This window comes from Emydura macquarii, unplaced genomic scaffold, assembly GCF_026122565.2.
Source record: "Emydura macquarii macquarii isolate MOO-44397 ecotype Brisbane River unplaced genomic scaffold, CSIRO-AGI_Emac_v2 contig_2897, whole genome shotgun sequence".
In the NCBI taxonomy this organism is placed as follows: domain Eukaryota; kingdom Metazoa; phylum Chordata; order Testudines; family Chelidae; genus Emydura; species Emydura macquarii.
Genome location: NW_027133034.1, coordinates 46,454,939 through 46,481,007, shown reverse-complemented (window position 1 = coordinate 46,481,007; position 26,069 = coordinate 46,454,939). Strand labels below are relative to the sequence as shown.

At 39.0% G+C, this 26,069-nt stretch overlaps 1 protein-coding gene across 2 annotated transcripts in view; it reads right to left on the bottom strand.

Annotated features, from left to right (window-relative positions):
- The window catches only part of MAP1B (microtubule associated protein 1B), a 234,739-nt gene that overhangs the window by 76,197 nt on the left and 132,473 nt on the right, over nucleotides 1-26,069 (bottom strand). The window contains exons 5-6 of one of the 2 annotated variants that reach the window (XR_010923981.1): nucleotides 20,829-20,930; nucleotides 1,117-1,144 (exon numbers count right to left, since the gene is read on the bottom strand). Coding sequence is in view for 1 of the 2 variants with exons in the window: in XM_067569069.1 (XP_067425170.1) it covers nucleotides 20,829-20,930 (102 nt within the window). In the remaining variant the exon portion in view is untranslated. Of the gene's footprint in view, nucleotides 1-1,116; nucleotides 1,145-20,828; nucleotides 20,931-26,069 lie in introns of those variants that run through there. The other variant, XM_067569069.1, reaches the window with a different exon arrangement.

Sequence of the window (26,069 nt, the reverse complement as noted above, 5' to 3'; positions counted from 1 at the left end):
TTCATTAGAATGACAAAATGTCAATGCTAGTGAGACATTTAACCTAGCTAATAAAAGAACAGCAAGCTTTTAGAATCACCAGTCAAAAAATGACAAGTGCCTGCTAATTTCACCAGGATATTTTTATGCTCTTTCCAAAAATTAAAATCTCTGTTTAACGTAATTCCCCTCTTTGTGATCCTGTGGGGTTTAGTATTTTCTTTCAACAAAGAAATGAGACGACTGATGAGAGACTTCCAAGATTTCTACTTGGAATGTCCCATATCTTGTGTTGTAGGTTGGGTTATTTTTTTCTTTAAGAGGGAGAATAAAAGGCTGGTGTATTAAACCAAACTGGGAAGTTTACATTAAGTTACATTAACTGGTAAGTTCTTGCAAAACATTAGCAAACTGATGATATAGTTTATGATAGCTCTAAAGAGCATGTAGAGACAAAAAAGTATACTATTTTCCTGGTTAAAGAAAAAAGGTACTTGCATGCAAAACAGGGGCAAACACTAACATGGGGTCTGATCCTAATCGCTTTGAAATCAATGGCAAAAGTCCCACTGTCTTCAACAGAAGCAGTATTGGATACACAGATTATGTTAGATGGATTTATAAACAAAAAATTTACTTTAAACTCTGGGTGTCAAGTAGAAAGGAAGTTTTTGTGCTAGGTTAGTCAAATTACCCATATTTGCAAAACAACAAGTCAATTCCTTGGAGCAGTATTTAATTTAGTGATTGTTGCCCCCAAGCCTTTTCTTTGTCTCACTCCCAATTTTTCTCAACTGACTACATTTTAATAGAGACATATTGTACATAGTTTGTTTTTATTATATATTTAATTTTTTATTTTAAAATGTACAAATAGTGAAGTCACTCTAATATAATATTACTAATCAAAGTAAGTCCTGCAGAATTAAGACAGACAAGTGCTTGTTTTCCCATACACCTTGTATGATCTCTTATTAGCTGATATGAATGTGTTTCATTTTGCTTTCAGCTGCTGGAATGTTTTTGATTTATGGTTTCTATTTCAGGTCTTTTGTGAATCCTCACCAGGGACTATATCTTGCACATTGTACCAGTTTGCTCCCTCGTAGTTACATGAGTGTCCATCACAAAACACCACGACAGGAAATGATTTTAAACAATGGAGCTGCCTTACAAATAAAAAGCAAGAAACAAAATCACCAGTGGCAAACCATAATTGGCACAAGTTGACTTTTGTCATTGTTCTCATAAGGCTACTTACATGAGTAAGTGTTTGCAAGACTGATCCTTAAATATAGTTCCTTTCAAGACTTTGCAGCTAGGAGGCTATGTTTTGGCTGCTCAATTTGATTTGCACCTTAGACGATGGTACTTATCTTATGATAACTAATGAAACTAAACAACCTTACGTTCTTCTTAACACAAGTTATTCCTTGACAGTTCTATATTTCTGTTTAAGGCTAGTCACTTTAAGCTTACTATCCCTAGCTTGTTTTGAATCCTGTATTAGTTTATTCAGAGACTACTTACCACCACTGCTTGTCTCAGAAAAAACCAGCAACTGCTTCTAATGAAGCCTACCTACCTATCACAATAAAATAGCATGACAATGTAATGGGACCTAAGGAGACTAGCTGGCCTGTCAAAGTTAATTCTTTGAAATTTTTAAATTAACATTGTTTCTTCAATGGCCCTGGAATCTTTGAATAGGCAAACTTGTCTAACAGGACATTTAAAAAAATATTTGAATAAATACTCATCTCTCATGTAACAATATCTCCTAGAAATACAGGCTCTCTCCTCGCCTAAATAAACTGTGCTAATATGAATATGCGGGCCAGGCCTGACGAAGTGTGAAAATGCCTTGAAGTCGTATGCCACTTGAAAATATGCATTGGAACTCTGTCTGCATACTAATAAACTCGATCAGATCATAATCCATACAGGTGGAATTTAAATTACCTTCCACAACTTCATTTTAAGAGTGTTCTAATTAACCCTGCGCCAAGAGCCATGCAGATTCAGGGAAGGCATACCAGAGATGACAAAAGGCTAGTCAATTCCACCACTTCCGTCCTTCACCCCACCCCACCCCAGAATTGAAGGTCACACTAGGCACTAAACCAAAATCTGAGAGGTAATCAAGATGTCATTTATTCATCTCCACATGGCTTTAACTTTTATCCTGTAAGCACTTCTGGATTAGGATGGCAGATGGATTCCATAAATAATAATAAAAAAAAAACATTTCCAGAGACACATAGCAATGGTTAAAAGCATTAATCTGAAGAAAAGCTTTGATAGATGACAGACAATATTTCACCAGCTTGCACTTTAAGCTTGCATTATGTTTTACATAAACATTTCACCTTACTACACACGTTTATATCTAACATAAATCTACTGATTCATAGCCAACTCTACCAAACCCCAAAATAAGGGGGAAACTCTCTTCAACAAATCACTTTAGTATCTCAGTACCACCGCATTACTTTTTATATGTAATGCTGTTACAAAAAATATAGAATGATCTCCAAAACCAATCCCCAAACTATGCATATGTGGGATTTATAAATTGGAACTCTGCTCTCGTTCACACTGGTGTAAATACAGAGTGACTCCACTGCAGTCAGTAAAATTAATCAAAATTTACACTTGTGCAAATGGGAGCAAAAAATTTAATATAAACATCTGTCTACATGTTTTTGAAGCAGACATCTGTGCACAACATGAGTCTGCACCTATGTATGCAAATCAGTTGAATGAATGCACAGTATGTATTTGTATGGGCATTTTCCAATTTTTGCATCGGACAAAGATCTGTACACGCAAATCTGGGTAGGTGCATACTTTGTGTGTGCTGGATTTCAGTCTGTATGTTTTAAAAAAACTGGACCCTTAAAGTCTTGAGGTAATGAGGAACTCAGGGGATACAGAACCTTTTATCTCAGTGTTTCTTTTCAAACCAAGTAATAGAGACTTGTAGTCATTACTTTCTGACAGATGGCTGATGACTTACAAAGAGTTGGTGGTCTGAGGTTTATGATGATGGTTTGTATTGTATGTTCTTCATTCATCATTGGTTTCATTCTTGGCACTCTGAACGGAAAAGCCCATTATGGGAGGCTGAAGCAGGACAAGAATAAATAACCTTCTGACCCTTACAAATGGACCTTCCATGTCAAGGAAGAAAGGAGAACAGCAGGATTCAGACCCTGGACTTCAGAAAAAGCAGACTTCGACTCCCTCAGGGACCTGATGGGCAGGATCCTCTGGGAGGCTAATATGAGGGGGCAGAGGGGAGTCCAAGAGAGCTGGCTGTATTTTAAAGAAACCTTATTGAGGGCGCAGGAACAAGCCATCCCGATGTTCAGAAAGAACAGCAAATATGGCAGGCAACCAGCTTGGCTTAACAAAGGAGTCTTTGGTGAGTTTAAACACAAAAAGGAAACTTACAAGAACTGGAAGCTTGGTCAGATGACTAGGGAGGAATATAAAAATACTGCTCGAGCACGCAGGAGTGAAATCAAGAAGGCCAAATCACAATTGGAGTTGCAGCTAGCGAGGGATGTGAAAGGTAACAAGAAGGGTTTCTACAGGTATGTTAGCAACAAGAAGATGGTCAGGGAAAGTGTGGGTCCCTTACAGAATGGGGGAGGCAACCTAATGCCAGATGATGTGGAAAAAGTTGAAGTACTCAATGCTTTTTTTGCCTCTGTATTCACAGACAAGGTAAGCTCTGACTTCTGCACTGGGCAGCACATAATGGGGAGGAGGTGAGCAGCCCTCAGTGCTGAAAACTGGTTCAGGACTATTTAGAAAAGCTGGACATGCACAAGTCCAAGAGGCCAGATGCAATGCATCCGAGGGAGCTGAGGGAGTTGGCTGATATGATTGCACAGTCATTGGCCATTATCTTTGAAAAATTGTGGTGACTGGGGGAGGTCCCAAATGATTGGAAAAAGGCAAATGTGCGCCCATCTTCAAAAAAAGGGAAGGAGGAGGAACTGGGGAATTACAGACCAGTCAGCCTCACATCAGTCCCCAGAAAAATCATGGAGCAGGTCCTCAAGGAATCCATTTTGAGGCACTTGGAAGAGAGGAAGGTGATCAGGAACAGTCAGAGTGGATTCACCAAGGGCAAGTCAGAGCTGACCAACCTGATTGCCTTCTATGATGAGAGGACTGGCTCTGTGGATGTGGGTAAAGTGATGAACATGATATATCTTGACTTTAGCAAAGCTTTTGATATGGTCTCCCACTTAAAGAAGTATGGGTTTGATGAATGGACTAAAAGATGGATAGAAAGCTGGCTAAATCATCAGGCTCAATGGGTAGTGATCAACAGCTCGATGTCTAGTTGGCAGCCGATAAGAAGTAGAGTGCCACAGAGGCTGGTGCTGGGGCCGATTTTGTTCAACATCTTCATTAATGATCTGGAGGATGGGGTGGATTGCACCCTCAGCAAGTTTGCAGATGACACTAAGATGGGGGGAGTGGTAGATAAGCTGGAGTAGGGATAGAATACAAAGCAATCTAGACAAATTGGAGGATTGAGCCAAAAAAAAAAAAAAAAAATCTGATGAGATTCAACAAGGACAAGTGCAGAGTCCTACATTTAGAATGGAAGAATCCCATGATCTGCTACAGATTGGGGACTGACTGGCTAGGCAGCAGTTCTGCAGAAAAGGACCTGGGGGTTACAGTGGACACGAAGCTGGATATGAGTCAATAGTGTGCTCTTGTTGCCAAGACGGCTAAGGGCATATTGGGCTGCATTAGTAGGAGCATTGCCAGCAGATCTAGGGAAGTGATTATTCCTCTCTATTCGGCACTGGTGAGGCCTCATTTGGAGTATGTGTCCAATTTTGGGCCCCCACTACAGAAAGGATGTGGGGGCCTTGGAGAGAGTCCATAGTAGGGCAACAAAAATTATTAGGGGGCTGGAGCACATGACTTATGAGGAGAGGCTGAGGGAACTAGGCTTGTTTAATCTGCAGAATAGAAGAGGGGGATTTGATAGCAGCCTTTAACTATTTGAAAGAGGTTACAGGGAGGATGGAGCTAGGCTGTTCATTGCTCCTTGTTCTGTTCTCTACCACCACTGGTCTCAAGTTGCAGTGGAGGAGGTCTAGGTTGGATGTTAGGAAAATCTTTTTTAGTAGGAGGGTGTTGAAGCACTTGAATGGGTTACCTAGGAAGCTGGTGGAATCTCTATTCTTAGAAGTTTTTAAAGGTGAGGCTTGGCAAAGCCCTGGCTGGGATGATTTAGTTGGGGTTGGTCCTGCTTTGAGCAGGAGGTTGGACTAGATGACCTCCTGAGGTCCCTTCCAACCTTAATATTCTATAATTCTAAGGCTGATGACTTTTGGCAGAGTAACGTAGCATGGTAGCAGCTTCTACCTGTTTGGTGGGTAGTTTATGCTTTATGGTGTCCTAATTCCAAGGCTATTAATACAATATGTCTTATGTGCACTGTGATCCCTTAAATATTGTAACTTTTGATACAATTTGATTTATACCCACATGTATTAGTTATAATATTACTAAATATGCTTAGTCAAACTAGCAGCGGCTTTAGCAGGGAAAAGTTCAGAGCTATCAAGATGCATTCTTATAAACAGAGAATATAATGTTTGTAAGACTTTTAATATGTATTGCCTCCGACATCTCTACAGCACCTACTTATTCACGCACGCGCGCGCACACACACACACACACACACACACACACACACACACACACACACACACACACACACACTTTCAGAAGAATCCACCTTTGGCCTTACTCTGCTCCCACTGGCTCTTTAATAGAACAAAGTACAATATTGAGCATTTTTGCAAGTCTTTCTTTCTTTCTCTCCCCTCCCACCCCCAAAGTATTAATTACATTGTCCAAATCCTTGTCCCTACTCCTAACTCAACCAAATGGGCAGTGAGCAAGGGAACTACAGGGAGAAGTTACAGGGGAGGGGAATACATCCTACAACGAAGCAGCAAGCACAGAGTAACCACACCAACTAGCTGCATCCACTAACGCAGCTGTAGCCATACAAAGTTTTTGATCACCATATCCAACCAACCACAGACCCAATATTCACACACCATCATGCTCACAAATCACCCGTGACCTGTGATCCATGACACATAAGGGGTTGCACAGTCTACCTATGAAATCCTGCTCTCTCCTCCACACCAGTTACAATGCATTTGGAGACTGCTGCACTCCTTTTACACTGGAGGATTTGTCCCTTAGATGTTACAGACCATTCCAAAGTAAAGTATATGAAATTAAAGTTCAGGCAAATATTGGTACAAAATATTTTACAGAAATGTGCATATCAAATTAAATGCTAAAATCTATTCACTTTATAAAAATGCATTTATGATAGCAATACGATAAACAAACATACAGTAACAAATATGAGCTACAAATACAGAAATGCCAATACCATCTACTGGTGACAAAGTAGAAATTAACATAATTTTCCACCCTATTTCTGAATAAAGGCAGGCTGGATGACTATTTATTAGTAGTTCTTTTGTTCATGTTAACAATTTAAAAAAAAAAAAATGGTTGCAAATATGTAATTAAATGTTGGACTTTTTAAGTAGACTTTGTTTCAAGTAAATGTGTGAACTTTAAAATTACTACTATCATATAAACAATGCGGGAATAAGATAGGGGTTTGAAAGTAATATGAATTATATTTGAAGGCTAGTGAGAAAATTTGTATAGGTTTGCTTGATTGTTAGCCTCTTGTACTTGTTTATGTTTCATCTTTATTAATAAATTCTGACAAGCTACTCACAAGAGTTCTTGGAATATTTTGTGCTAATATTTGAAGTGCAAACCATTGGCATAGAAATCTGTAACTTTAAAGCAGCAATAGTCTGACTCTGAATATGTTTGTTAACGATGGCAACCCTCAACATGAATAAATTCCAGGAGATTCGTGATGACCGCAAATAGCCATCTGGTGGCAGAATATAGGTACACTAAATAGCTTCAAACAGTTGCTTTTGACACAACTACAACAGCAAAGCAAATTCATTTAAACCTGCCCTCATGATATTTTGATCCTGAATATCATATTGTTTGAGCAGTTGAATAAATTTATCTTCATCTTATTCTTAGTCATGGTTACATATGGGGCATTTAACATCTCTAATCAGCACAGAATGGTCAGCAACTAAAACAAGTTATCACGGCTGAATAAAGCTACTTGTGTCTGATCGTGGTCATGAAGTATGCTCTGAAGATTGCCCCCATCCCTGCACGTGATGAGTCATACTAGACTAAGTGATACTGGATGTGATAAAAGTTGGTGGGATTCAAAGAGCCTCCAGATAGAATAAGAGTCGTGGGTATCAACAGATGGCATTTAAGGGAGTATTCTTTGACTGAGAGAGACCAAAAGTGCCAAGGAGGGAAAGAAAATCTGAAGGAAGTGGCTTGGAAGGCTCAAGTGGACATTTTAATTTCTAATAATTAGAGTAGTAGAGGTGAAGCCAAAAATCAGCAGCACTGTCTGGGCAGATCTGAGCAGGAAAATTATTAGGCCTCAGCCAGCTGATTCATGTTGGACAAAGGTGAAAGACCAAGAGGAATTTGAGGGCAGGTTGACATATGCCAAGAGAGTTAAGAACTGTAGAAGTTAAGATTTAATAAGGATAGATCCATCTGTTCCACATCTTAAAAAAAGTCAGTCTTTTGAAAAAGAAGGAAGCATGGCGGAGTAGAGCGATGGAGAGGCAACAGGTTGGAGTTTGAATGCAGATAAAGGATATACATAAAACACTTCATTGTGGTCAAATGCAGAAGTAAGGACTAAACTAATGACCCAACATTACGGAGATGAAGCCTGAAGAGGAGTGAAATAGTGAAGGGACTTGATGGAACAGTATTGTACTGTGCTGTATATGTAGGACATACAATACAGTAACCCTCAGAGCAAATCATTTTATTTCTCAAATATACATTATAGCGAGGGCAGCTTTATTTTTTATTTCAATGGCACACACAATATGCACGGCAAAGTGCAAAAACATAAGAGAAGTCACCCTCGTCTACTTTGAAGAGCTTACCCTTTACAGAGAAAAAGGAGACCCTCCTTCTCAGCACCAGGAATGACCCAGAAGTTTCAGAAGGCCTTTACAAATACAAGCGGGCTTCAGGAAGGTCATATGATCACTCACATTGCAGGACAGCCATAGGAAACAAACCCCTTCAATCCTACAGCAATATTGGGCTTAATTTCTTTAGTCTCCACTAGTATAGCTGCAGCAAGACTGGGAACCAGGGGTTTCTCCTTACTCTTCCCTCCTAAGCCCATCTATGGTAGTTCAGCAGCATCTATGTAAACAACTTTGGAGGCTCTCCTAAATATGCCACCATCATTTTAAGCATTGTACCATCCAACCTGATCAGGCAAGATCCAATCACACCATTCCTAAAATGATGGCAGCAGTCAGTGACCCATCCTCATGAGGGCTCCAAAATTGCTAACATTGGTAGTGCTGAACCTGTAACAGCAATGCTGGGAATTTTCTTCAATATTTCCCTGGTATAGACAAAACTCACTTTTTCTTCTCTGCTCACCAAGAGCATAAAAGGACAGGGAAAGGATAAGGGGAGACTTCTATGGTGATTAACATCTAATTCGCAGGCAATAATTGCTGCACACAGCAAAAGATCAGTGTAAGCCCAAAGAATCTTCAGTATGGCTTTTTGTACACGTTTTTAAATTCTCATTACTGCTAACAATGATGCAGCTCTATGGGTGGCAACAATGGACAAGGTGCCAATGGCCACTGACATTTTCAATCACATCATTTAGACCTCCTCTGAAATACATAAAGAATTGAAGAAGGAATAAAATAAAGGAGAAAAATAAGAATGGGGGGAATTTGGAACAAGTGCAAGTCACAGTGCACTCTTGAAAAAACATACAGCAATATCAAACTCTTGGTGCATCATATTCATTCTCCAATGTGCGTCCTAAAGCACAACCTTCTACTTTGAAAAGCGGAGGGGACAGACAAGACAACATGACTAAAGAGAAAGAAAGGGGGAAATGGACTACATGGCCACATAGTGAAGCATTCTGTTTCTTTCACTTTATACCACGGAAGAAAGAATCCAAAGTAATCCCTGCTTTTTGCTATCAATAAAAAAACCAAGGCAAAGAGAGAAAGTCTCATTAATTTTAAAAATGAAAAGGTCTCCCCTATACCACTAAATTTCTTGCATCAGAACTTTCAGGAGGGCCTGAAAAGAGTTGGAGGATTCAGGTTATTTCATAGGTACCATGTAAGGATGCAACTGTGCATCCTTGTTTCCTCTGACATCAGTAGGACTAAACATGAAAGGTAAGGAAAGGATTCAAAATAAAAGGCCCAAAACTGAAAGTCGGTAAAATGCTGTACAAGACAGCAAATAGGAAAATTGTAGAGATCTATTAAGAAATGGTCCAACACCTGCAAAACATTTTCCTACAGGTTTGCTACAAGACATTGCAATGGGTGATTCTGAGAGAGATTCTGCTCTTATTTACACCAGAGTAAGCCATGAAGAGTTACACAACTGTAAAATTAGAGAGAGATCAGAATCAGGCCCCATTAAGCAAACTATTGCTATTGTGGATGCTTGATCATATTATCCAGCATACTGAACAGCAAAGTTACATTACTGTTTATGGAAATACAGATTTTAGAGAAACGATGTGTGTCCCATCTCCTCTGTAACTGATAGTAAGAGGTTATGAAGTACTCGCTCCTATTGACAGAGCTAGTAAATGGGTTTCTCCCCATTGCAGCAAGGCAACAATTCCTTCTCACAAGTTAATACAATCACATTCTCCTATTTAACATAAAATGAAAATGTCGGCAGGGTCTCCTTCCATATGATAATCCCCTACTTGACATGCAATGACATTATCCCACTGAAGCTGGAAACAAATTGTAATTCCTGTTGTAATTACAGGGTTCAATGGGGAGAGGGGATGGTTAGATGCAGAGCAAACTATTCCCACCAGGGACTCTTTGGGGATACAAATGGTGCAGTCACTGACTGTTTATGCAATTGTGGGATCATGCTGTGATTCAACCCAAAAGAGACAGGAATCAAAGAATCACAACTAAGAATTTTATCACATGAGTAATACACAGGCTCCATTTTGATTTTTTTAAAGGACTTCTTTAAATGGAGCACCTGGAAGAAATAGAGAAGAGATTGGTTTTTCAGTTGATTCAGTAGGTAGGCTTGTAGCTCAAAGAAAAAAAAACCCAAACAAAATATTTAAAGAAGTTTTTTAAAAACAAACAGTGAGTGGAAAAATGGTTTAGTTTGTCAGCTTCAGTAATATTAGTAAAAATACAAACAAGAAACATTAAAACATAAGTGTTAATGTTCAAAAGCCACATTAGGTATTAAAGAATACTTAAATCTTAACTCATATGAGCTTTCAGAATCTGAACTCTGTAGCTAGTAAGTGGTAATGATGTCTTAAAAAAAAATTCAGGAGACCCAGTCAAATGATTATGAGTAACACCATTGAATTAGTAGATTTCTACAAGTATTAAATCCTGTCTGCAGACACATTTGAGGACAGCTATTTCTCTCTTTAATGTACCTTTCAAACAACTGAAAATGTTAATACACAATTATTTTGTATCTGACTGACAAGCTATCAGAAAGATTGAGAAAACAGACAATTAGTACTTTAAAAAACCCACCAATTTAGCAGGTCACATATAGCACTAAAATGACACAGGATAAGAACAGACGGCTGGCTCCTAATGTGTGAATCCGGCAAGGTACTGAATGCCAAAAACTCAGTGGAACTGACATGGTTCTTCTGTGTGGGTGGGGTGTGAGGCAGTTGCCAGAATCAGAGAGACCATGTGGTTTCTCTGCTGAAACGCAGACGGGGAGTTGTGAGTACATCAGGGCAGCTCTGACAATACAGCCATTGGATCCACTATGCTTATCCACTGACTATGCATAAAGGAGTGTTTGTGGCATAGCCACTATAATCAGGGGCTATTGGAAGGGGTGATAGTAACAGGCAGGTTGGGGCATGAAAGGCTTCTGTCCCCAGCACAAATATTGTATGGTCAGGCTTTACTCGGGGGACAAATCTTTTCACACTACGCTATTATTGCCAACCCAAAACGTCAAATAACTTGAGCCAGACCTCAATAAAAATTATGACTAAAACAAGATCAATCAGGGGGATTGTCTTCTGATTTTTGAACCCCCCTTTATGGTTGTGAAAACTGAGTGCTGCAACTCTCAAATTAAAGTGAGTAAGGCAATTTTAACGCCTGTTGCAGGATCTCTTGCTAGAGAACCCAACCAAGATTGGAGCTCCTACCTGCTAGAGCCTGTTCAAGCACAGTAAGAAATGGTCTGTGTCAGGATCTGCAGCTCTCAAACCCTGGTCCACAGGGAACTTAGGAGCCAGTTTGTTCCAAACTGCTGAAATCTTACAGAGGACTCCTGTCCTGGGATCTGACTGGCAGAATTCTGGAGGTCCTGATTAGTTTCCCAGCTTGTATTTAAAACAAAGCTGCATGGACAACTTGTTCCTGAAACTGGATTTCCCCTGCTTGGAGGGCTGCTGCTTCCCTTGCACTACTTGCTCCTATTGCTTGACTTTGTTCTCCTGGTAATCTAGCCCTACCTGCCTCCTGACACCTGACTTTCCGTTTGCCCTCTGACATCTCTCAGACTGTGATCTACTGTATCAGACCTGATCTAGCTCCCCACTCCTGCTCAAACCATTAAGTCAGACCATACACTTCCCTGAAAAGCTTTTAACCTAGTACAAAGCACAGCAATAAGTTTGTGACATGAGATCCATAGATTTCAGAGCCAGGCTCTTGCCTCAATGGGAATGTCTATACCGCTATTTTTAGCTCTATAGTGTGAGTCCAAATCAGTTGACCCAGGCTCTGAGACTTGCAGCTGCAGGGTTTTGGGGTTTTTTGCTGTGTAAATGTACTCTTACAGTACTGGGATCTAGTCCCAGCTTTACCTGAAGTTTTATTTGTCTAAATCCTTCTCAGTGAAACTGGTGGATGGTGGTTACCCCCTCAGGTAGCAACATGAGACCTTAGCTAATAAGGTCTCAAGTACACAGAAATATTAAACTCTGGATGGGCTTGGAGTTTAGTGCACCCTCCTCTAGTCTACAGGGCACTGGAGGCTGTCTGATTTTACCTCTACAAAATTGTATGATGGCTGTAGCTTTTCATGTCATTGAGAGACAATGCAGCAGCAGCAGCCAAAACTGAATTTCTTTCAGATTTGAGAAAGAGTTGTCAACACTGCACATAACTATACCAGTTCTGCCTGTACAGTTAACAGCCACATAAAAGGTCTGCTCCTGCTCTCATTGAAGTCAATGGCAAAACTCCCATTGGCTATAATGGTAGCAAGGTTGGCTCTATTCTTACTATTGTACATATTATAGGAAGGTTTTTCACTAGAAATGGAGTGCCATTTCCTTTGACTAATAGGGAAATGTAATTTCCAATTTCCCCTCCTTTCAGGTAGTCATGAGATCTGGCACCTGTTTTACCCTTAAATATGGTAGGAAATATTTGGTCAATAATAATTCGGAACTATTAGGGCCCATTCCAAAGCCCACTAAAGTTACTGGGAAGCTTTCCATTTATTTCAATGGACTTTGGATCAAGCCCGTCATTCATTATGGATACTGAACAGAATCATTTAATATTCAGTGCAGCCTTGCCCAGCAACTTACTTGATAAATTGTAGGTGAATGTAGATTGAACGAGTATAGATAGTGAAATAAAAGATAAATCATAAAAGAGAACATGAAAAGCCAACATTTTAGCAACATGCTGGCCATAACAACCAAAAAGCAGATGACAAATGGCAGTGACAGCCTGGTTACACACTTCTAACAAATCCAGGACGGAACACAAAAAAAAAAAAAAAAAAAAAAAAAAGATGTAGATCATTTATTAATGACACTGAACAAAGGCCAATAAGGGAAGGACATTGGAAATGAATACTGAAACAAAGATCAGTGTGAGCATAATAAAGGTGACAACCAAAAATAACTGAGAAGAGTCTAGAAAGATGCAATTGAATAAAGAGAAATATGGAGAGTAATACTGTACTCCTGCAGCAAAAGTCATTGGAATGCACAGCTAAGGTTGATCATGTATCCTCTGAAAGCAACAAAAACAACTCCAACATAAAATATGAACAATGGGAATTTAAACTCTCTCAAAGGAAATTTACAGCTAAGGTTCACTAACCCTGCACCACTGCCCATCCTCCATGTACAGGCCAAGACCCTTTGCTATGGACTCTGCAGAGTTCTACAATAGCATACAGCAAAAAGTGCTACAGAACTCTCGTTGTTTAACAAAATTTAATTTCAGCAGGCATAAGCTTTCGTGGGCTTCAGCCCACTTCCTCAGCAAATATTGGCAACATATATAGGAGGCAACCTATACATATCCAAAGGCATAGACAACATGCCTCTCTGCCATGTACATTGGCCAAACCAAACTATCACTTTGCGAAAGGATAAATGGACACAATTTAGACATAAAAACAACATCCATAAACCAGTCGGAGAACACTTCAATCTCCCAGGACATTCTGTCTCTGACCTGAAAATTGCTATACTTCTACAAAAAAACCTTCAGAAACAGACTTCAAAGAGAAACTGCTGAGTTAGAAATTATCTGCAAACTTGACACATTCAAACTGGGTTTAAACAGGGATTTGTAATGGCTCTCTCATTACAAGTAGTAATTTGCTCTGATCACCCATTCTCACCTCCTACTCAATGGTTGTCATTAGGCCTCAAGTACCTGGCTTTCATCCACCTACCCCATTGTTGTGTATGCCTTTGGATATGTTGCCAATATTTGTTGTATTATTTCTACCAACTGCATCTGAGGAAGTAGGCTAAAGCCCACGAAAGCTTATGCCTGCTGAAATTAAATTTGTTAGTCTTTAAAGTGCTACAGAACATTTGGTTTTTTTTGTTGTATACAGACTAACAGCTACCCCTCTGGAACTATAATACCATACGAATTTTATCTACTTGGGATGCAATGCATTTAAAAATAAGCTTCTCAGTACTATTGCTGATTCACATTAGCAGCTTAAAATCAGCATGTACTGGTGTTTTAGCAGTAATGTAAATTCATGTTAATTGTCTTTTAGATCACTCCTAAAAAACCCAGACGTGTCAAGTAATTCCAGAATGATTGTCACATCAATGCCACACCTGACTCACTGAACAAATAAAATTACTTAGCACACTTCTGAAATTTTTATTACCATTAATAGGAAGAGTTTTAGTAATTCATATCAATTATTGTCCCCAGACGTATTAGGTATTTTACTGTAATCCTTTACTGATATGAAAATCTTTGCATACTACAAAAGAAAGCTAATTATACTTTCTAAAACCATGGCATTTCTTTGAGTGAGCACCATCTTGGTGATCCCTTTTTCACCATAGTTTAAGACATCTGCAATCCCCTACCTCAGCATTACTCTGTAGCAAGACAGTGACTACTGGCAAGTTGCTAGCAGCAACATCCCTACAGGGAACACCAATCATGGATCCAGTAGCATGAGTCAGCTCAATTCTCTACTCCAGATCTCTCTGCCTCCATTTTCTGTCTTCCAAGTAGCAACCACTTTATAGAACAAAGACAAATCTTTTTGCCAGCTGGAACTAAACTCTCCAAACATACCAAGCTGATCTGATTCCCCCAGATAGTTATTCCGGGTACAGAAGTCTCTATTAGGTTGAGGATCGTATTTATAGACTACTCCTGAGCTTGCTGACATGCTAGACTGCTTGAATTTTGGAGCTGACTCTCTCTCAGGTTTTTAGAGACAATGCTTGGTACTTAGACATTGACAGTGCTCTCCATTACTCTGCATAATACAACACAATATACTACATAGATATTACAATATAGATACACGTAATGCCAGATTGTGATCCCAATTACTCTGGTTTATGCTGGTGTAAATGAGAGCCAAACCTGGGCCCGGATATATTAACTCTAAAAAAGTATATATAGATTTTGCTGAAAGTGGATTTAAAAAGACAACAACTTTACCACCACATTTTATCAATGTTTTTTGGGAATTGATCTTACAATACATTAGGACAGACGAAGATGGTGTAAATTGGCATAGTTCCAAATTAAGTTAATGGGGGCTACTCTATTACACCAGCTAAGAATCTGGTTCATTGTATTTCTGTCTAACACAGATATGGTCTCAGTACAGCATAACAGACAGTCAGTACAGTATTTCTCATTGAAAAGGCACACATTAATGGCTAAAATGCAATGCACAAATTCTCCTTACAAGACTAATAAAGGTACCTATGTCATTTTAATTAAAAATCTACACAATTTTCAGTCAGAAAGCAGTAACGTTTATATGTAAAAACTCAACAAGAATCATAAAAAGCTGTATGTCGTGCGTGTATTTTAACACAAGAAAAGCTGCACATCTCTGAAAAGGGGCCTTTATTGATTAAACACGTATGCCATGTTATATTACAAGGCAGCATTTAGCAGAAAGTTTATATTTAAAAGTCAGGTGCAAATAATGCCTATGCAGCAACATCTTCAAGAAAGTATTTAAATGTCTTACAAAAACACACAGATTAAAATAAAGCACATTAATCCAAATTGGCATGCATGTGGTCGCGTGTCTCTCCATAGCTATGTATATTGTATGTACACATACTTCTCCATAGAGAGGAGAAAGAAGGAACAAGAGGCCAGTGGACTGGAGTTCTCAACCTTTTATAGGCGCAAACAAAAAATTTGGGATCCACCTCTCATCTAACCATAAGGAAATGGAGGGTGATTGTAACCTACCCCGGACAAGTTTGTCACTCAATTGGGGCTCACAACTACCACACTGAGAACCTGCAGACTAGATGGATATCACATTTTATTCTTGTTATTTGTAAATGTGCTAATCTATTCAAATAATCTCTCAGAACACAGAAACAATGCATTTTAGGTAGAATTCATCCTACTACAGAAAGCTCAGGACAAGGTCCTCCTCCCTGTTTAAGTCTCAAGATGTAGGCAGAGGTATGGATGGAATAGCCACCAACAGAGTCCCCACTTCCTCTCCACATCAGTGAGCTCCTCCCTGGTACTGAATAGGTAAAGACGTGTTCATTAGGACAAACTAGGAAAGGAGACAACAGGAACTGGTCTACACACAAACTTTGCACTGGTTTAGCTAAAATGGATTTTATTTGGACACAGCCTAGAATCCACACTGATCCAATGCCTGGAAACCTCTGTGCAGGAGGCAGAGAGGGGCAGAAGAGCATCTGTGGAGGGCCTGACTGAAAGAAGGAGAATTTTTTCCATCTCCCTCATCCCACACAGATTTCCTATTAATTCTGGCTTTGTATGAGAAGAATTTCACCTACTATACATTTGCAAAATAATTTTTTTAATTTAAAAAGTACTAAACAAATTGTTTAAAAAGAGCTCCATTTTAAAATAAAACAGCATTCAGTACTTTCCACCACCCTCATCTAAGCATGAGACAAATTGTTGCTTTTCTCTGTGTGAGTGAGATTTTTTGTCCTTGTGAATTTTACTTCATAATATGGTGAAAATTATCAGTTCATGATGGTAAAAACAGAGATAAGCACTGGAGCATTCATTTTAAGTGGTGTTCCTAGTTGTCTTGGCAACCATTTAATTAGCTTGGCTATTCCTTTTTCCACCAGGACTTGATGACAACAACATCAATGCATGATTTTTTTTTTTTATTAAGGCGCCTGCTAGCTCAGCTACTGTATAAGCCATAGGAAAGGGCCTGTTGGCATTTCCATTTTAAACCTCATTTTTCAGGGCATGATATATTGTCAATATAAGTACTGTTCTGTATGCTTAGTTACAGGCCAGATCAGCAGCAAGCATTTATTCTTCCTTGATAAAAAGTTATCAAATATGTTGGTCCTACTCATATTGATGTCTATGGATGATTTGCCATTCACTGAAGTGGGAGTAAAATAAGGCCTCAAATTAACATATATACAAATGTAAAAAAGTATGGATGCTCAGAGAGGCATATTCTCTTCATCGCCTCTCCATGTACCTTATGGACATGGTCCCACCTCTGTCATGCCCTCTTTTGAAGTAATGTTCCCTGTTTGCATTGCTGCTTTGCACAGCCCTTGCGTTGCTGTGAAAGGTGCGGGGAACCTTATTGCTCTTGCCTCTGCCACTGCAGGGGTCTACACAGAATTTTTATTGTTACACATTTATATTGTGGTAGCACCTAAAGGGCCTCAACCAGGTGGAGGACCCCACTGTGCTAAACTTTACACAAAATTAGAAAAGACAGTCCCTACCCCAAACAGTTTATCTGGATCTATGTTTGAGTCACACTAGGGACTTGGTTTTAAACAGGCAAAAAGCAGGGAATGTCAACATTAAGTATGATATTTGTTATTTAACTAAATCCCCATCTTAAATACCATGGGAGATACTGGAATCTTGTCAGGGTGATTTTTATTCATGGTAACTACTGTATATTTGTTTTACTGAACATGGGTCTTATGTCTTAGCTACCTGGATCCTGCAGGATTTTCCAATTTGGGGCAATAAAATACTGCAAACTATCAATAGCCTCCCAGGTGGTGAAATTTAGTTGGTTTTGCACTTACACAAAATGTCAACTCTGTTGTGAAATCAATGTTAGTTTAATTTCAATCCAGACTCAGAAATTTCAATAGAAATCAGTTACTTTTGACTTTTTTTTTTTTTTTTGGGGGGGGAAGAGAATAAAACACACACCTACAAAAAACCCCTCCTTCTCATGGTACACAAGGCAAGTACAATGGAGTCTCATATAGGTTCAGTATCAAGGGCACTAGGGATAGAGACCAAAATTCTGCCCTCAGTTCTATGAAGATGGGAATCTCACAGAGGTCAATGGGAGTCTTATACAAACATCCAAGGCTACAATTTAGCTTTACTTCTGAATTTCCTGGATTTTTCATATTTAAGATGGACTCCTTAATGCCTTTGAACATAGATTTTTGGGGCTTATTGTTTAAAGACTGAGCAGTGCTAGAAAACACATTCATTACTGCTTGTCATAGAGATGGTGATGAATTCCAGTCACATACAATTAAGCTGCCATAATGACAGACTAACCAGCTAAGTCTAGACAAAAAAACGCAGCTAAAAATACAATTCCTAGGGAATATTTCCTAGATGATTTTATACTCTTTCCATCGCACAATATGCTGTATAATCTTACTTCTTTAATTTAAATGAAATCAAAGAATTTTCTTGGTTTTAATTCACGCAACACTGTCAAAAAATAATGTCCAAGTTAAGCCATTTAACAACACTTGCTGAATACCTGAAATGCATGGTAATGTTTCTGCTAAAGTAAAGGGGGGATTTTTTTTTTTAAGCTAAAATCTTCAATTAGACATTTACAAATTAAACTTGTATGTTATACACTTCCACCCACGGGATCAAATCCTGCTAGTCTTACTCATCCAAGTACTCCTAAAAGGGAAATTTGTGTGACTAAGCAGCTCAATTTGGTTCATGATAAATGAAATCTAAACCAAATATATGCAATATATGCACTTTAGATCTGATCCTGCTTCCATGCAAGTCAATGAATGCAGGACCAGGACCTAGATGTTCATGTTTTCTTTAATTTGTTCTGCTGTTTCACAGATCAAGGGGAAAAAACAATTTTTGGTTTTCTAAATCTAGTAAAGTCTATGCACATTTGGTCACCGATCTGCTTATTAGAGAAAAAGGCTGCTGTAACTAATACTGCAGAAAGAAGTTATAGAAAAAGCTTCAGTGTGTTATCCAAGACGACAAAATGAATACTACAAGACGAGTCATCAGAATCTCTTTGTTACAGTTTGTGATATTGGCTCTAGGAATCTGCTGAAGAAGCATTTTGTAACCATCCCTACCATACTCATGACCAGTAATTTTAATGTTTAGTCAATATTATACTGCATTAGTTGATATACGTACATCCACAAATATTTCACCAAGGGAAAGCAACCTGCACTCCTTCGAGAAGATTGTACAGAATTAATTGAAAACTAAGATTGATTGCACACATGCCTAAATTCGATGTTTATTTAAAAGTTAGTTAGAAAACTTACCGATCGTTAGAGTTCCATGTAATGACAAAAAAGAGTCAATTCTGTATGATTCAAGCTATAAATTTTTTTATTGGTACAAATCCTCATAAGAGCAGGCATTCAGAGAGTAAGAAGAGAAGATTTAGGTCTCATGGCCCTCAAAAAAATCCACGGTCCCCAGAAAAGGGAAAGAAAGGTGCTCCCTCAACCATTCACAGTAGGGGAGTGGAAAATTCTACCTGAACTTCTCAGAGACAACACTATGCAAGCCATGTTCACAGAACAGGAATTATACCAGTTCTGAAGGGCTTTATCATACTGCAAAATTAGCAGGTTAGGTGTAGTCGTAGTTCAAATAAGGGGAAATAAAAAGCTGACTTGTAGGGGGGGGAAGACATTAACTTGAATGAACAACAAACCCCAGAGTAAGCCAGATCATATGCACTCCCCACATAGACAACTGCACATCCATGTGCAGTCCATCCTTTCTGTATAACTAGGGGATTGCCAGGGGCCATTTCTGTAGTGCTGCCCCTCCATCGTACCCAAATGCCACAGAACACCCTCCAAACAGTTTGAGATACATGTGTGAAGAGGGGGTGGACGTGAGATCTGAGGGAGGCAGGGCCCTCTCCTCCTCCCCAACTGACTCTGGGGAATCAGCAGAAGGTTGTATTCATCTTTAAATTACCATACTCCATTCTGTGGAGCAGATGCAGAGGCACAAGTCATCTGCTAGATTCCCCTGAGGCTCATGTAGATCTCAGGGAATCTGTGGTTTCTGGTGGTTGAAAACCCTTTTCATTAACAGAGGGATGGGGCATAACTGTTTAAAGTAAGCTCCCCAAAACAGTAATTTGCTAAACACAGCCTGCTCTGATGCAAAGAAATGCATGCATTTCACGAGAAAGCAAAAGCTTGCTTACTCTCTCTTTCTCAAAATGTACCTTAAGAGAGGAAATGGATGGGTCAGGGATTTGTTAGAGGGCTATGGAGTTTTCACCTCTTTGTTATCAGTTCAATTCCAGCTCAAGTAGGCAGTGACCAAAAAGTTACTACCGTTTGATAGCTCTTTAGTGACCTGTTCAACATGAGTTGATCAGCTAAATCCAGTTCCTTATCACCATATTTCCAGGTCACAAAACCTCCACCTCTGTTAGAGATTTACTCTGAGAGAGAACCAGGAGTGAATGATATTAGAGAATGAACCACCCCTCCTGCATCTAGTTAGTCCATCCCAGACAGGATCAAGGCACTTTGTCGAGATTGTACTGTACCTATTCTGATAGGAGAGATTGCCAGTCTCCAGGGCTGTTAATCTGTCATTTTACCTTAAGGAAAACCACCATTCATTCAAATAATGAGTATTGTCTAAACTTCCATAGCACCCAAATATCAATGTGTAATGAAGTTGAACATAGCGTTGAACATGCAACATAACTAAAAGCATAAATTTTAGTTGGCTTACCTTTAAAAAGTACTATCAAATATATTGAATCAAAATAGAATTTCTGAAGTTTTTAATAGAGAAAACAATCATCCTACATAAGAGACTAAAAATTAAGCTAAGTCATGCAGTAGTTTTTGTATTTTAAATTATTAAAAAAAAAAAAAAAAAAACCACCACTATGCCAAACGTTGGACAAAACAAAAGTCTTACCTCGAACTTCAGGAGAAAACCGAGCTGAATGGCGAGACACAAAAAGTTTCAGTTCTTGATCTAAGTTGCATTCAATCAGATTTGTGTCCCATGATCGGATTCCTACAAGTCAAAACAAATATATACATTTATATCTGACATGTGCTTTGAAAGTTTTCAATTGAATATTTCTGGATTTTCATTCATCAGAATGAAATATTGCTTCATTCCAAAGCCTGCCTCTCTCCATTCCTTCCTCTCTCTCATATCCAAACATTTTGTTCACTATTAACCAAAGTTGCATGATCCTGAACTCTAACACCACTGTAGACAATGAGAAACGAGAGAAATTCAGTGCATTGGTGCTGAAAAGGGTGGCTCCTGCAATCTCAGAATTGCTTGTTTGACCCTGCAGCATTATGGCATATTTATTAATAGTATATGCCCACAAACTAACTTGCAACATAATACATTGTTTTCACTGATCATTAGTTACTGAACTGCATAAAACTAAATTGTTCAGGGGGATATTTTAGCCACATTACAAGCTCATTGTATTTGCTCCCATGAAAAGGAAAAATGACATCAGTTTGCATATATTGCAGTTCCAATGCTTAAATTTAAAGTATTAAATTAGCACATCTCTTAATTCAGTGCTATTATGCTAGCAATGAGCCACCTCCAATTTTAAATGAAATTTGTCCCTTTGTCCAAGAAGTGTCAAAATTCTGTCTCTCTCTGAAACATAAAATACACTATACTTGATCTGCTCTTTGAAATTAAATTTAACTTGGAAACAGTCCTACTACTTTGCTGTCCAGTTTCTTTTCTCAGCTATTTAAAGAGTGAGATTCTTGACACAAGTTTCAGTGCCTTACATAGGTTCACATAATAAATATTTCTAAAAGTTTATGGTTTGGGGAAAAACTAAATAAAATAAAGGTTACCACTTTCGATAACACAGGAAGGAGAAAACCAAATATGAAATTAGTATAATGGTCTAGAATGTTTTATATTTTTCTACAACTCAAGAAGTCTTTATTTTTAAAAAGTGGAAAAGTGTGCAGACAGTTCTCTAATAAGGCACAAGCACTCACACCATTTTGAACACATTTTAAAAGTTCATCCTTCTCTGCTGGGGGGGAATGGCAGTGATTAGACCAGCAAACTAGCCAAACTGGATGGCAAGCAGATGGGCAGGAGGAAAGGAGCAGAGCTTATAATGGTATCAGCCCCTTCCCATTCCCACAAAGGGAATTGTCTCTCTGGCGTCTCCTTTTCTGAAGATGTCCTGGCATGTAACTGAGGAGTTGGGACTCTGCAGTATTTAGAAGGGGTTAAAGGAGCTAGAGTAAGGGTGGGGGCAGCTGCTCACAGTTCCATCTCCTGGCATTTCTTCTAGAAATTCCAATAGGACTTAGTGCTGCTGGTTTGAGCTCCTGTTTCCCCACTTTCTTCCCTCGCAAGGGGAACACACCACACACCCCCACCACACCAGTCCAGTCCTAGCTTGACTCCTCAGGGAGATGCATTCTGGATGGTAGGGATGAAAAGGAGAAGCCATAGAAACAGTTCAGAGCTCTGCATGCTTGGCCTGAGATCAATAGATTTGAGGACTGGATTCCCCATACAAACTGAAGGATCTGCATTTCAAGGGCCTTGCCCCCTGGCAGCTCCATAGACCCCTTGCTATGTAGAGAAAACTATCAACTGTTTTCTGCAGATTCAAATCTGTTGAAATACAGGTTTATTTCTCCTGTTTCCATGTGATTTTGCAGGGGAGGAAATGATTTAACTTTCTGTTTAGATCTAATAGCTACTTCATGCCACCAAAGACATCATAGGAATGCTCATTCTGCAGCAGGGCCAGAAAGCACTAAGAATAGCTACTTTTGATTAATTTTCATAAAGGTCTTTATGACAGTTTTCCAGCCAGACTATCAATGTGTCTGATATTGGGGTATGTCACTTTATAATTAAGTAACTGCAATTTTAAACACTATATGAGTGTATAAAAGTTAAAATACATAATTTTCCATACATTTCATTACAGTTTATGAAAATAATTCAATAACTAAATTACTTAGTTGAACTACAGGGGGTCTTCCTCACTACTTGAATTAGAACATCTTTGTATGTAGGCACTGGAGGTCACCCTCTGCTATGAGTCTTCCTATCTTCATTTGCTAGAAGTTTCTTGGTCATACAGTGTATTTTTTTGGAGAGTGAATTTGGGAGTTTAATACACCACAGTAACATGCTCATATTTAATGGTTTCCATGCATCTCAATATTTCAAAGCAAGAATACCTTAAAGGTAATATCAGACGCAGGATCAAGCATCATCCCGATAAGTAGCACATCAGAGGAAGGCTTTTTGTAAATGTGCCTTGATCATGAATCATGGAGCTAAGCAATGGTGATAAAAGTTCTAAACTCAGGCAACCTACAGACAACAGCTCATTGACCTAAGATAGCAAGCCCTGACTGATGGTGTCGCTTAGGGATAGACTACAAGCATTTGGTAGATCTATTAAGCAACACAGATTCTGATTCAGTGATGTTGCAGGTACATAAGGCCTCATCCATCTTGCCATCATCCAATGTATGGACATCCTTTTGTGCAAATAAGTAAAGTGTGGATTTATTCCTGGATTGAGACTGTGCAATAAAATACTGTAACAGAGCCAGCTTGCTCAGTCTGCCAACATGCAAAACAGACTCAAGAAAATGCTGGAAGCATCTCAAACAGGTTCATGATTCTACATTTCTGATATAAACATCATATTTCAAGTAGTAAAAAAGTGATGTCAGGTTTAAGTGATATGGAGGTAAATCTGGAACTATGAACCAAGGACAATTTAAAGCTATAAATAGATTTTGTTATGCATGCAATCAGTGGAAGTACAATGAATGGGGATCATTCCTTCTTTCTGGAATATTAGGAACACAGGTGCTGCTAAACCCTGGACTAATTGTACAGCAGAATGGGCACACCCACAAGGTCTGGACTGTGTACTGGACCAGTGGATAGATCTTGAAGCCATTTTTTGGCATGTCAGAAAGCAACCCTAGCCCACTAGAAGACTGCCATTTCAAACAAGTAGTTATACAGAAGAAATGCTTCAGAATTTAAAAGTGCAGTTGGTAAACTCACGAGACACCCTCTTCACAAAATTTAAAGCAAATAAACCTGCGATCATCCAGGCTGTGTAAAACCAACCTACGGATGTAGACCATCAACAGATAACATCTTCTCTGATATCTGTTTCTCTTCAATGCTGTACGAGAATTCACAATCTTCAGTGATGATGCTCAGACATACCAGACAAGCCAGCAAAGAACCCTTAACTAGGATGCTGAATTCTTGAAGGCCTTGTTGAGAATGGATTGTTTTGGAATTAACTTTTTTTTTCCCAGATGGTAGTGTGCTTTCCAGAGAGGAGAAGAAGAAATTCATCAAGCCCATATTTACTCCACAAATATAGCTACTGACTCCCCCAGAGTGTTAATCCAGAACAAAGCAGCTGAACATCAGTGATATCTCCAGCAGCTGAATTCCTAATCAGATTGTCTGCCACCTGCAGTAGAGAAGTGACTTCTAATCCAAAATTGTGAGTAGACAGCTCAGAGCATTGCTTATAAATATCTAACATTTTAAAAGATGCTATGCTTTGAGAGTATAGGTGGAAGCAATGGAAAGTGTACAGCAGGAATTGCACAGTAGAAGCTTCAAATGCCTGAAGAGGATTTCTTCAAAGGAACGATGACATCAGATGTCTTGAGGGAAGAAGACACATTCGTTTGCTTGATTAATTAGATTTAAAAAGCAGCAACTCAGCTTTAACTCAATCAAAACTAAAGGTAAAATTAGGACAATATAATGACCAAGTGGCTCTAAATTACAGAGTACCAGCACCGGCAGTTTTCACTAGAAGACAATGACAGCTATAAAGATAAAAAGGTAATTTTAAAAAGGTGGTTAGCTATGACTAGCTAATCCTTAATCAGAAAGGAGTAAAAAATAAATTCACAAAAAAAAACCAAAAAAAAAACCACTAAAGCAGATGGTGGGTGGTGAAGCAACAATAGGAAGAGACAATTAAGTCCTATTGGGACTGCTGAACCACACCTACAAACCAGGAATGTAACCAATTCACTGTTTATAGGTCTCTCTCTCTCCGACAATGGAAATTTTCTGAAATACCTACCCTCGTCAGCCCAAAACAAAAACACATTTGTTAAACGTTAGAAATGTAGCTTAAGCTATGGCATCTAATGATTTTATTTGTATTGCATATCAATATGTGCAATCATAGCATTCTTCTAATACACTGAAATCTATTATTTTAAAACAGTATCAAGTATTTATTAAGAAAATCTATGATTTTCACTTTTTTTGAGAGAGTTGTGACTTTTATAGAAGAACTGTAGCAAATAAACTATGAGTCATAGCAGCAGCCTGTAGCTGGATAATGTAAAGATTATGAGACTAAATGTTCAGATATTTAAATTGTATCCCCTTTAATCTGTTTTTCCTTCTATGAAATCTATTTCTGTAAAATTATCTAAAGCAAACAAAAACTCTGACTGCTGAAAGTTAGAAACAATAGAAGCAGCTGCTGCATTCCTGCTCAGGGGTTCCTTGCTATTCAGAACTACGACTCCCCAAATCCTTTCGATTTTATTTTGCAATGAGGAAATGCAGGGTTTTGGGGGGTTTATTTAAACACTTAATTGTTTTATAATGTATTTTTTTCTTGGATGTGTGAACGCCCTTTGTCCGCTATGGGCTGCCATAGGGACCGCAGTGCGGACTGCACCACGCCCACGAGCCGGTTTCTCTGGGTAGACAGACTCCAGCAGCACCAAGAGGGGAATAAGGAAAGTGAGGGAGGCATTGCTTCTGCTGCTGCTGCATAAAACCGGAACGACCTCTGCAGAAAAGACTACTAGCACACCGCAGTAACAATGGCGAGGAAGGGGCGGGGGGGTGGGGAAACAGAAAGCAAGAGGGGTAGTGTCAAAAACTAGAGATCAGTTGGGGGGGGGGGGGAAGAGATCTGTTGTCTCACCAGTTCACCTTCTTGTGTCTCAGACTGTGTGGGTGCAGCAAAAGCCAACTGCAGATCTTTGTGCGGGGGAAGCCAATGCAAGAGAGAAGGAGCCTCCTCCATCTCTGCTGCTGCTTTATGGCTTTAATGCCCATGTACGTCTCATGACACTGCACCGAAACTACTAGATTAACGCTGGCTTGAACACA